This window comes from Habropoda laboriosa, unplaced genomic scaffold (assembly GCF_001263275.1).
Source record: "Habropoda laboriosa isolate 0110345459 unplaced genomic scaffold, ASM126327v1 scaffold106, whole genome shotgun sequence".
NCBI classification, from domain to species: Eukaryota; Metazoa; Arthropoda; class Insecta; order Hymenoptera; family Apidae; genus Habropoda; species Habropoda laboriosa.
Window position 1 is genome coordinate 750,295 of NW_017100224.1, and position 12,382 is coordinate 762,676.

The following is a 12,382-nucleotide window of genomic DNA, read 5'->3' on the forward strand; positions in this document are numbered from 1 at the left end:
TAGTATCGAATAATAATGTTAATAATAATATCTAATAATAATGTTAATAATAATATCTAATAATAATGTTAATAATAATATCTAATAATAATGTTAATAATAATATCTAATAATAAAGTTAATAACAATATTATAATAGTATCTAATAACAATGTGTGGGGGAAAGGCAGTGGGTTCGTAACATTAACGTTAATAATTTATATCTATTCCAAGTACGAACTGGCCTGGCTTAAAAATCGACCGCTTATAAGGTTACGTTACGATATTAACACTCACGGATTAGTACAAATCAAAAGACTTAGTGACAAGTGACAATACTATACAGTCAAATCACGTTTGAGGATCTGATGTTTTTAACGAACGAACCGGAATTACCAAGCTTTCCCCTATGTCATAGTTCAAGAAGGGTTAAGCGATGCGTGTTCATGATTAAACAATTATACAAATATTTCCGGTATCATGGGAATATTAAACCAAAGAAATTATGTGAGCAAGGTTTATTTCTTTAAACGTAAAACTACTTTCTTTCCTGTTTATATAAATAATAATGCCTCTTCCAAAAGTATTTCCGTACGTAGTAATTATTTGTCGAATTAGGTGTTTCAAGTATATAAATTTAACATCCGCTAAATTAAGCCCAAAAATTCATAACCAGCACTAATCACAAATTTTATAATTGAAAATAAACTAGTATATTATATTAAACCGATAAGAATCATAAAATTACTAAACAAGATGTTACAATTTAAGTTGACATTTCATGTTACTAAACTCAACATTCATAGAATTCATTGTACTCGATCGTAACGTACATTTCAGAGAAGGTCGTGGGATTCCCATTATAAAACTTGTATTTTCAATGACAAATTTGAACTGTGTACATTAACATTTAATGTATGCAGGCCTACGCACTTCGCGTACATTAGGAGTGCAACATTACATTATACCACTATCACGGTATTATAAAAGCGCGCAAAATTTGGACGTTACTCAGTTGTCGGTAAGTAGCACTTCGCGGAAGTCTCCGGCGTGATTCGACCGTACAGAAACTGAAATAAAATTAATCCCTAAAAAGATATTCTCGAAATTGGAAAAAATAAAATAAAAGTAAAAAATGTTTTCTTGCTTATGCTAAATAAGAGGCAGGTGTGATTATATAAAACTTTCAAATGAAATAATTTTAGAATGAACAATATACACGAGACTTGTCAACTGAACAAAAATGAGAATCTGAAGAACAACGACGTCAGCCAGATACGGAAATTTTACGCTGGGAAATGCATACTTCTTACGGGGTGCATCGGTTTTCTGGGCAGCGTCATTTTGGAGAAACTCCTGCGCACTTGTGTGGAAATTGAGGAGATCTACGTTGTGATCAGGACGAAAAAGGGTGTGTCGATAGAAGAACGGCTAAAGAAACGCTTCGAAAATGTTGTAAGTACCGAAGAAACTGTAAGAATTGAAAATCAACAGATAACACTTCTGACATAATTATATCAGTTAGTCTGAACGATACAAGCAATGTTTTATATGTAATTTGAATGGGATCGGGGAGCGTATACGCTGCGAGAAGGATTTTTCGCTGCGGGCAAAAAGAAACATTCATATTTCTATCGTTTTCAGCTGTTCCGTAAATTGCACGAATTGAATCCCAACTTCATGGAAAAAGTCGTACCGATTAATGGTGATCTACAAAAAACCGATTTGGGTCTCTCACCTGAAGACCGTCGATGTTTAATCGAGAATGTTGATATAATAATTCATAACGCGGCCGTAGTGTACTTTGAGGCAAGACCGTCCTATCTTTTGCGGTCGAACGTGATTGGCACGCAGAAGATGCTCGAATTAGCGGCAGAATGCAATCATTTAAAGGCGTTCGTGTACGTTTCAACCGCGTACTCACATCTTTACAACGAAGTGATCGAAGAGAAATTTTACCCACCACCGGCTGACATAAAACTAGTCGAAGATATGATACGAGCCGATGAAGAGACGAAATATGGAATTAGCAAGGAACAGATAAATGATTTCGTAGGGAAATGGACCAATATGTACACCTTCAGTAAAGCCATCACCGAAAGCGTGGTCGAGGATTTTAGCAGAACAGCATCGTTCCCTTGCTTGGTCTTCAGACCTTCTATCGGTATGAATGCATTATTACATTTCTATTTCAATTCGACGATAAAAACGTGTTGACGAAAGGTGCTGAACTAGTATCGTTTATATTGAAAAGTTTCAATAAAATTAGAAAGGGACGTCGTCCGAGATTCATGAATCACTGTAATGCACCGGGTATATCATAAAAAGTGGCAGAATTTTTAAGGCTGATATTGTATCAAACGAGAAATGTTCTGTTCCAGGAGGGGGAAAAATCTTTTGACGCATGCGATGGCGTTGTAAGTGGAGGCGAGGCGTGTCGATGATTTGTAGGTACACTGAATTTTATTTAAATGGAACACTATATTTTGTCCTCTATAGTCTCGCAGTGTTCTGCGTGATAAGTTCATCAACCAGATCACAATTTCATCCAAGGTCATGCAAGGACACACGATGCCAAAAACCTTACCTTGCATGCTCCGGGAAAAGAACAGTTGACCTTGATATTATCTAGACGCCTCCACCTATATCGCCACCGCATACATCAGAAGATTTCCGCTTATGGAACAGAACATTTCTCGTTTCATCGTCCTTTTTTGTATCTCTTCACACGTTGGAGAAATTTTAATCGGCCAGCTTTATGAGAATCACCCTGGATATAATTCATGGAACAGAACATTTCTCGTTTGATCGTCCTTTTTCGTATCTCTTCACACGTTGGAGAAATTTTAATCGGCCAGCTTTATGAGAATCACCCTGGATATAACCTGCATGAAAAATAATAATGTAATGTACCTGCTTGCTTCGTAGAATCAGTGACAATTTCTATATCATTATTTTTCACTGAAAATATGTTACGATCAACCGACGTGCTTTCAAAGATTTTTGGAAAAAACAAACGATTTCAATGGCAATTTTGTTATTCTATTGAAAGATCGAAAAAAGAACATATTTTAACGCTCAAGGCTATTAATTGTAAGAGCACCGACTTGCAATACACCCTCTGTCGTTTGATATCTTGCTCTATCGTCAACTATTCGTTTTAAAATAAAAATGTCCCTTTTAATATCGTGAAATAGTGAAAATTAAATATTGGATATCAACAGCCACGTGTAGAAATGTGTAATTCTACTCATTTTGCGAACAGTTGTACCACCATATCTGGAACCGCTGCCAGGGTGGATAGGAAGTCGAAATGGGCCTGTAACACTGTCAATAGGAATCTATCTGGGTCTAGTGCATGTGGTACAAACGTGGGAAGATGCGCTGTTTGACATAATTCCTGTTGACTTCGTGACTAACAGTCTCCTGGCGTTAATCTGGGATTCTATTGTTCACAGGTACTATCAGTATCATTAAATTAAATATGATCCTTTAATAAAGCATATCCGAATGTCTTTGTTTATCGGCATTATCGGTATTAAAATTTCTGTGAAGAGCTTAATTTTTCTATTATTTTCTATAGGAAGTCAAAAGAACCACAAGTTTACAATTGTGCATCATCTGACTGGAATCCTTTCACCTACAGATTAGCAAAAGAAACTGCTATGATAACATCGTATAAATATCCATCCCTTAAAATGGTTTGGTATCCATTCTTTTTGATTGTCCCAAATTTCGGTGTTTTGATTGTACTCCACCTAATATTTCACGTTATACCTGTTATAATTGCTGATATAGTTCTCGTGGCTCTAAGGAAGAAACCATTGTAAGTTTCAAAAAATAATTTCAAGACTGTACACGAATAAGAATACTTCGAGTTCGTTTTAAACGATATTTCGTTAAATTGCTTTAATATTTATTTGAAAAATGATGAAACATTTGTAATATCTTATTATGGATTCAGATGTTTGAACGTTATGTGATATTTTTTTTCACAGAGGTATCAGTGCAGTGTGGAAGGTAACGAAGAACTTAAGGGTTCTATCGCGCTTTACAGCTGCCAGTTGGATCATAAAATCTGATAATATCCGAGATGTTCAAACTCGTATGAATGCTGCCGATTTGAAAGAATTTCCATTTGATTTAAAAACAGTGGACTGGTACAGATATATAGATATAGCTGCACAAGCTTTCCTACAAATGACGAAGGAGACACCAGAATCATTACCAGCTGCTAGGAAAAAATATCGAAGGCTAATGACACTCCACTATACTATTTGTAGCTTCCTCGTGCTCTTCTTGCTCTTCTTTTTATACAGGGCAATGTGTAATGTTTTCCATTATTAGTAGCGTCATAAGTATATCATGAAAATTGGATAAACACCTGTTAATTTTATGTGACATGGAACCGCTATGCCTAAACTCGCCTGGATATAGTGTAGAGCGTAAAGACGCAGAAAAGGTACAGGCACAGACGCGGTTATCCGACAGTTTTTGAAAATGATTCTTAGGGCTCTCCAGTTTGCCCAACGAGGATAACCATGGGGCTTTTAGTGGGTTAGAATCCCACACCACTCCGCATTCCCCACCAAGATTTCCATCATGTAAAAGAAAAAAAAAAGGCACGTACGAGGTTCAAGATAGATTCTGGACCACAGACGACATACAGGATAGACCTTGCATCTTGTGGGACTTTTTGGCCGAGGCTTTGGGGCCGAGAAGTCTCTTATTACCTTCGTTTGGCCCCAACGTTAGCGATGTAGCATAGAATAAGATTACAATATTAGCAGTTGTTTTGGAATTAACCGTAACTATGAAATTATAATTAAGAAAGTAACGTAATTGCATATTAGTAGCTGATTTGTCATATTCCCGTGTTCTACTGATGTCAAACGATCGTGAACTGTTCTACCCTCGCAGTCCAACACATTTAGTAGAGCTCAATACGAAGAGTAACTTGTCGAGGTATTAAGCAATATAGAAACAAGTTATATAAGGAAAATAGTGGGGCAGACAAGGTAGCACTATGGTAATGAGTTAAACAAAGATAGCATTAGTGACTAGTGTTAGAAAGAAAAGCAATAGGGGTAGACAGTGGAAGAAGTATTTCGAAAGTAAAGGTTGCATCATCTCGTGTTTGGTGACGCGAACTGACTTTTCAACAGAAACATGAAATGTGAACGGAAGTATTAGACAGGGAACACCTACTGTGCAAGAAGGATAGAGATAAAACGTTTCTTATTAGCTTGCGTGTATCTACGATGCGCTTCTTGTAAGCTACATAAAGTCGACCAGGGAAAAATCATTAATAACTCAATAACTACGATGATTTTGTGAATGTTTAGAATTGAAGAATGAAGTGTGGACCTTTAACATCTTTCTCATATAAATTTTAATGCAAAAGACCGTTTCTATGACTAGTTATAAACAATTTAGTATGTGAAGTCGGGAGCGGGACTACGTACCTATACGGTTTTTCAATATTATCACAGCTTTCTACTAAATTGTCACGCAACTAACTGTAAGCGTCTAAAAGGCTACTCCCTTAGCTACCTTTCAGACTCATACACCTAGTTACATGAGAATCATTAGAAAAGTTCGAAATTATTGAAGACTGGTATAGGTGTGCAGTATCGTTCCCGGCATCACATACTAAAATAGGTAATAACTAATTATTGAAAGGGTCTAATGCATTGTAATCGTTTTGTGAAAGTTGCCGAAGGTCCACACTTCATTCTTCAATTCTAAAAGTTCACAAAATCTTTCTAATTATTGAGTTATTAATGATTTTTAACCGGTCGACTGGATTTAGCGTCTGGATGGCGGTGGTGTGCAGTCGGCGGGCCAATAGGAAACGTTTTCTCTCCATCCTTCTTTCACAGTAGTGCGTTCCTTGTCTAATTCCCCTGTTCATATTCTGTGTTCCTAGTAAGGAGCTGTTAGTTCGTGCAGCCGTACTTGAGATGGCGTTAGCTTTACTTTTGATGTAGCGGACTGGTAGAGACGTGTTCTGTATTACCGGCCCACGCGGGAAGTAGGATTAGGAGGTTTTTCTTTAGATTGTCTGTTTTACCATACAGGATTGTAACGAATAAGATATATTTAACATAATATATACTTTGAAATTATGAACAACCGAATTATATATATATACAAAATTATATGTATATTACAAAATCTTCTATCTCTTGCTTCACAAACGTTCTTCACCTTTCGACTGCTTCCGCTCGACTGCCCTTGACTCTCCTTTTCTGCTAGTCCTACGGTCTCTACTCCTCCAGCAACAGACGCTAAGAAAAGGTGGCGTCGGAGTTCCCTCCCGCGCACACCTACCACTTCCGGCATTCGTCGGTATCCCGGAAACGAACTCTCTTTCTGCTTTGGCGGGTCGCGGTAGACGCCGCCACATTGAAATTATCTGTCTTTGTTTATCCCTATTGCTTTTCTTGTCTAACTCATTTCCCTAGTGCTTCCCTTGTCTACCCCTATTTCTTTCCTTGTCTAACTCGTTTCTGTATTGCTAAATATCTTGTCGGTTTATTCTGCGCAGTGAGCACGACTAAATGTATTGTATTGCTGGGTAAAACTGTTCACGACCGTTTGGCAGCAGTAGAACACGCTCATATGACGCATCAGCTACTGATAAACAATAACGTTATTTTCTTATTTGTACTTTCATAGTTACGTTTAATTCCGAAACCGCTGCTACTAATGTTGCAATCTTTTTTTAGACTGAATCGGTAACGTTGGTAACGACACGAAAATGGAAAATGTCTTCTGGGCCCCAAAGCCCCGTCCGAAAAGATCCATAAGATGCTAGGTCTATCCTGCACGTCGTCTGCGGTGCAAGGTCTATTCTGTACGTCGTCTGTGCCTGTACCTCGTCTGTTGTTAGACCTACCGTCTACGATATAAAACGGTGAGTTTAGGAATGGCTGTTCTTTGTCAAATAAAACTAACAAGTGTTTATACAATTTTCATGTTATATTTATTACGTTACTAATAACTGAAAACATTATACAATGCCCTGTATAAAAAGGAGAGCAAGAAGAGCACGAGGAAGCTACAAATAGTGTAGTGGAGTATCATTAGCCTTTGATACTTTTTCCTAGCAGCTGGTAATGACTCTGGTGTCTCTTTCGTCATTTCTCGGAAACCTTGTGCAGCTGTATCTACATATCTGTACCAGTCCAGTGCTTTTAAATCAAACGGAAATTCTTTCAAATCGGCAGCATTCATACGAGTTTGTACATCTCGGATATTATCAGATTTTATGATCCAACTGGCAGCAATAAAGCGCGATAGAACCCTTAAGTTCTTCGTTACCTTCCACACTGCACTGATAGCTCTGTGAAAAAGAATATCACATAACTTTTAAACATTTGAATCGATAAAAAGATATTACAATTTTATCATCATTCTTCAAATAAATATTAAAGCAATTTAACGAAATATCGTTTAAATCGAACTCGAAGTATTCTTATTCGTGTACAGTTTTGAAATTATTTTTTGAAACTTACAATGGTTTCTTCCTTCGAGCCACGAGAACTATATCAGCCATTATAGCAGGTATAACATGAAATATTAGGTGGAGTACAATCAAAGCACCGAAATTTGGGACAAACACTAAGAATGGATACCAAACCATTTGAAGGGTTGGGTATTTATACGTTGTTGTCCTAGCTGTTTCTATTGCTAGTGCGTAGGTGAAAGGATTCCAGTCAGATGATGCACAATTGTAAACCTGTGGTTCTTTCGACTTCCTACAGAAAATGAAGAAATACTAATTTCTTCACAGAAATTTCAATACCGATAAACAAAGACATTTGGATATGCATTATTACGGGATCATATTTAATTTAATGATATTGATAGTACCTGTGAAGAACAGAATCCCAGATTAACGCCAGGAGACTGTTAGTCACGATGTCAACAGGAATTATGTCAAACAGCGCATCTTCCAACGTTTGTATCACATGCACTAGACCCAGATAGATTCCCACTGTCAGTGTTACAGGCCCATTTCGTGTTCCGAGCCATCCTGGCTGCGGTTCCAGATATGGTGGTACAACTGTTCGCAAAATGAATAGAATTACATTTCTACGCGTGGCAGTTGATTTCCAATATTTAATTTTCACTATTTTACGATATTAAAAGAGACATTTTTATTTTAAAACGAATAGTTGACGACAGAGCTAGATATCAAACGGCAGAAGATGTATTGCAAATCGTTGCTCTTGCAATTAATAGTCTTGAGCGTTAAAATATGTTCTTTTTCCGACCTTTCAATAGACTAACAAAATTGCGATTGATATCGTTTGTTTTTTCAAAAATCCTTGAAAGCAGGTCGATCGATCGTAACATATTTTCAGTGAAAAATAATGGTATAGAAATTGTCACTGATTCTACGAAGCAAGCAGGTACATTACATTATTATTTTTCATGCAGGTTATATCCAGGGTGATTCTCACAAAGCTTGGCCGATTAAAATTTCTCCAACGTGTGAAGAGATACGAAAAAGGACGATCAAACGAGAAATGTTCTGTTCCAAAGGTGGCAATCTTTTGATGTATGTGGCGGAGTTGTAGGTGGAGGCTTCTAGATGACTTTAATGTCAACTGAATTGTTTTTAAACCGGATCCTATATTTTTTGCGCTATAGATTCGTAGCGTTGTGCGTGGTAAGATTATCGACTGCGGCTCATGTTCATCCAAGGTCATGCAGGGTCACACGGCGCCAAAAACTTGAACTTTTATGCTCCGGGAAGCTAACGTGTTTATCAATGCGTTATGACACAAAATGTTCAAAATTGTTGTCTTCTGTTTGTCTGCAAAAATTCATTCTACTTGAAAAAGCGTTCAGAGCTCTCATGATAAGTCCAGCTAGAATGGCAGGAATTGTTTCAGTAATTCACAATATCATGTCGTCACGTTTTGTCTGCCTCTTCTGGTAAACAATGTTTCATGTTTATGTATTACACTTATTTACATATTCATGGAATTAGAAACTGGAGCATTCGACGCATTGTAATAACGCATTGATATACACATTATTTTCCCGGAGCATAAAAGTTCAAGTTTTTAGCTCAGTGTGACCAAGCATGACCTTGGATGAAATTGTGATCTGGTTGATGAACTTATCACGCAGAACACTACGAGACTATAGGGGAAAAAATATAGTGTTCCATTTAAATAAAATTCAGTGTATCTAAAAATCATCTAGACGCCTTCACTTACACAGCCACCGCATGTGTTAAAAGATTTCCCCCCCTCCTGAAACAGAACATTTCTCGTTTGATAAGGTATAATCTCATCCTTAAAAATTCTCCCACTTTTTATGATACACCCGGTGCATTACAGTGATTCATGAATCTCGGACGACGTCCCTTTTCAATTTTATTCAAGTTCTGCAGTATAAACGATACTAGTTCAACACCTTTTTTCAACATGTTTTTATCGTCGAATTGAAATAGCAATGTAATAATGCATTCATACCGATAGAAGGTCTGAAGACCAAGCAAGGGAACGATGCTGTTCTGCCAAAATCCTCGACCACGCTTTCGGTGATGGCTTTACTGAAGGTGTACATATTGGTCCATTTCCCTACGAAATCATTTATCTGTTCCTTGCTAATTCCATATTTCGTCTCTTCATCGGCTCGTATCATATCTTCGACTAGTTTTATGTCAGCCGGTGGTGGGTAAAATTTCTCTTCGATCACTTCGTTGTAAAGATGTGAGTACGCGGTTGAAACGTACACGAACGCCTTTAAATGATTGCATTCTGCCGCTAATTCGAGCATCTTCTGCGTGCCAATCACGTTCGTCCGCAAAAGATAGGACGGTCTTGCCTCAAAGTACACTACGGACGCGTTATGAATTATTATATGAACATTCTCGATTAAACATCGACGGTCTTCAGGTGAGAGATCCAAATCGGTTTTTTGTAGATCACCATTAATCGGTACGACTTTTTCCATGAAGTTTGGATTCAATTCGTGCAATTTACGGAACAGCTGAAAACAATAGAAATATGAATGTTTCTTTTTGCCCGCAGCGAAAGAACCTTCTCACAGCGTATACGCTCCCCGATCCCATTCAAATTACATATAAAACATTGCTTGTATCGTTCAAACTAACTGAAATAAATATGTCAGAAGTGTTAGCTGTTGATTTTCAATTTTTACAGTTTCTTCGGTACTTACACCATTTTCGAAGCGTTTCTTTAGTCGTTCTTCTATCGACACACCCTTTTTCGTCCTGATCATAACGTAGATCTTATCAATTTCCACACAAGTGCGCAGGAGTTTCTCCAAAATGACGCTGCCCAGAAAACCGATGCACCCCGTAAGAAGTATGCATTTCCCAGCATAAAATTTCCGTATCTGGCTGATGTCGTTGTTCCTCAGATTCTCATTTTTGTTCAGTTGACAAGTCTCGTGTATATTGTTCATTCTAAAATTATTTCATTTTAAAATTTTATATAATCACACCTGCCTCTTATTTAGCATAAGCAAGGAAACATTTTTTACTTTTATTTTATTTTTCCAATTTTGAGTATATCTTTTTATGGATTAATTTTATTTCGATTTCTGTAGGGTCGAATCATGCCGGAGACTTCCGCGAAGTACTACTGACCGACAACTGAGTAACGTTCAAATTTTGCGCACTTTTATAATACAGTATTAGTGGTATAATGTACTGTTGCACTCCTAATGCACGCGAAGTGCGTAGGCATGCACACATTAAATATTAATGTCAAGTTTTACAATTGCAATCCCACGACCTAATCTCAAATGTACATTAGTAACAGTAATGTACTCCAAAAATTTATTTCAGTATCATATACGTTCAATTAGGGCAGCACAAATAGCACCGATTGTGTACAATGAATTCTATGAATGTTGAGTTTAGTAACATCAAATGTCAACATAAATTGTAACATCTTGTTTAGTAATTATATGATTCTTATCGGTTTAATATAATATACTAGTTTATTTTCAATTATAAAATTTGTGATTAGTGCTTGTTATGAATTTTTGGGCCTAATTTGACGGATTTTAAATTTATATACTTGAAACACTTAATTCGACAAGTAATTGTTATGTATGGAAATATTTTTGGAAGAGGCATTATTATTTATATAAACAGGAAAGAAAGTAATTTTACGTGTAAAGAAATAAGCGTTGCTCACATAATTTATTCAGTTTAACAGATTCACGACACCGGATATATTTGTATAATTGTTTAATCATGAACACGCATCGCTTAACCCTTCTTGAACTATGATATAGGGGAAAGCTGGGTAATTCCGGTTTGTTCGTTAAAAACAAAAGATCCTCAAGCGTGCTTTGACTGTATAGTACTGCCACTTGTTACTAACGTATCTACCTAATATTCATCGTTTCGATGACGCTAGCAGTTTTTTGATTTGTACAAATCTGTGAGTGTTAATTTCGTAAGGTAACCTTATAAGAGGTCGATTTTTAAACAAGGTCAGTTAGTACTTGGAATAGATATAAATTATTAATATTAATTTCATTAAATAGAGGAATGTTTCTACTTTCAAACTCATATTTGGTTTTTGATGATATGTAAATTCAATTCAGTGTATTATTTCAAATATCTGAACATTAGGTGTGAGGTAATAGAGGTCAAAATTTAGGTTAAATTATATTCGCTTATTTCAGCCAAACGTATCTTGAGTAAATATTAGTAACAAACCAAAGGAGGCCCATAACGATATATCTTTACCGCTCGAGATACATCCATAATTACAACTCTCGAGTTTCATAACGCATTAACCTTGTGTCTCCGGGTGTTATTCATACACCGGTTCGTCCACGTTCTGTAAATGCTCCCGGTGTTAGCCATGTGTCGGTTCGTCTACGAAAAGTCCTACCTCCGGCTTCCGGTGTTAGCCATACCACACGATAAACCTAACACCTTACGTGATTTTGTGTTCGCAGCACGGGGGCCGAGAGAGCCCTTATCATCTTCGTGTTGCTCCCAACGTTACCGACTCAGCATTGAATAAGAATACAACATTAATAGTTGTTGGACTTGGAATTAAACGTGACTATGATATTACAAATAAGAAAGTAACGTAATTATTTATTAATAAATGATTCATCACATGCACGTGGTATAGTGCTGTCAAAAGATTGTGAACAGTTCTACTCAAACAATCCAATATATGTATGTATCTTTATGTGCAAATTTAATAAAAGAAGGCGTTTTACATCTGTCTACTTTACTATCTTTGATGGTTACATTGTATGCAATTCTTAAACTCTCTGCTTTATATCCTAGAGAGCATAACAAAAACTCTGATTTTTTACACGATCGGTATTTCAGAACATTGGACACAAAAATACATTAGGTGTAAGGTCTACCCTGTACCTC

The 12,382-nt window shown here is 36.7% G+C and overlaps 2 protein-coding genes across 2 annotated transcripts in view; one reads left to right on the top strand and one right to left on the bottom strand.

Moving 5' to 3' along the window:
- LOC108571084 (fatty acyl-CoA reductase 1-like) overlaps positions 1-4,747 on the top strand; it is a 6,273-nt gene extending 1,526 nt beyond the window's left edge. The window contains exons 2-7 of the mRNA XM_017933055.1: positions 1,185-1,434; positions 1,624-2,143; positions 3,245-3,437; positions 3,563-3,805; positions 3,978-4,258; positions 4,491-4,747. Of these exons, the coding sequence (XP_017788544.1) occupies positions 1,185-1,434; positions 1,624-2,143; positions 3,245-3,437; positions 3,563-3,805; positions 3,978-4,258; positions 4,491-4,747 (1,744 nt within the window). The remainder of the gene's footprint in view (positions 1-1,184; positions 1,435-1,623; positions 2,144-3,244; positions 3,438-3,562; positions 3,806-3,977; positions 4,259-4,490) is intronic.
- A 2,231-nt stretch (positions 4,748-6,978) lies between these two features.
- LOC108571086 (fatty acyl-CoA reductase 1-like) lies at positions 6,979-10,652 on the bottom strand. The gene is made up of 6 exons (XM_017933057.1): positions 10,510-10,652; positions 10,183-10,432; positions 9,474-9,993; positions 7,858-8,050; positions 7,500-7,742; positions 6,979-7,327 (listed from the first exon to the last, which is right to left on the bottom strand). Exons 2-6 carry the CDS (start codon positions 10,429-10,431, stop codon positions 6,979-6,981), a joined length of 1,554 nt encoding a protein of 517 aa, XP_017788546.1. The 5' UTR covers position 10,432; positions 10,510-10,652.
- Between the last annotated feature and the right edge of the window lie 1,730 nt (positions 10,653-12,382).

Bases quoted from the DNA above. Each gene is read 5' to 3' on its own strand.
- LOC108571086 (XM_017933057.1), bottom strand. From the start codon at position 10,431: ATGAACAATATACACGAGACTTGTCAACTGAACAAAAATGAGAATCTG. The intron at 9,994-10,182 runs GTAAGTACCGAA...TATTGTTTTCAG, and splicing joins AGAAACGCTTCGAAAATGGT to CTGTTCCGTAAATTGCACGA. The intron at 8,051-9,473 runs GTATGAATGCAT...TTTTGCGAACAG, and splicing joins GGTCTTCAGACCTTCTATCG to TTGTACCACCATATCTGGAA.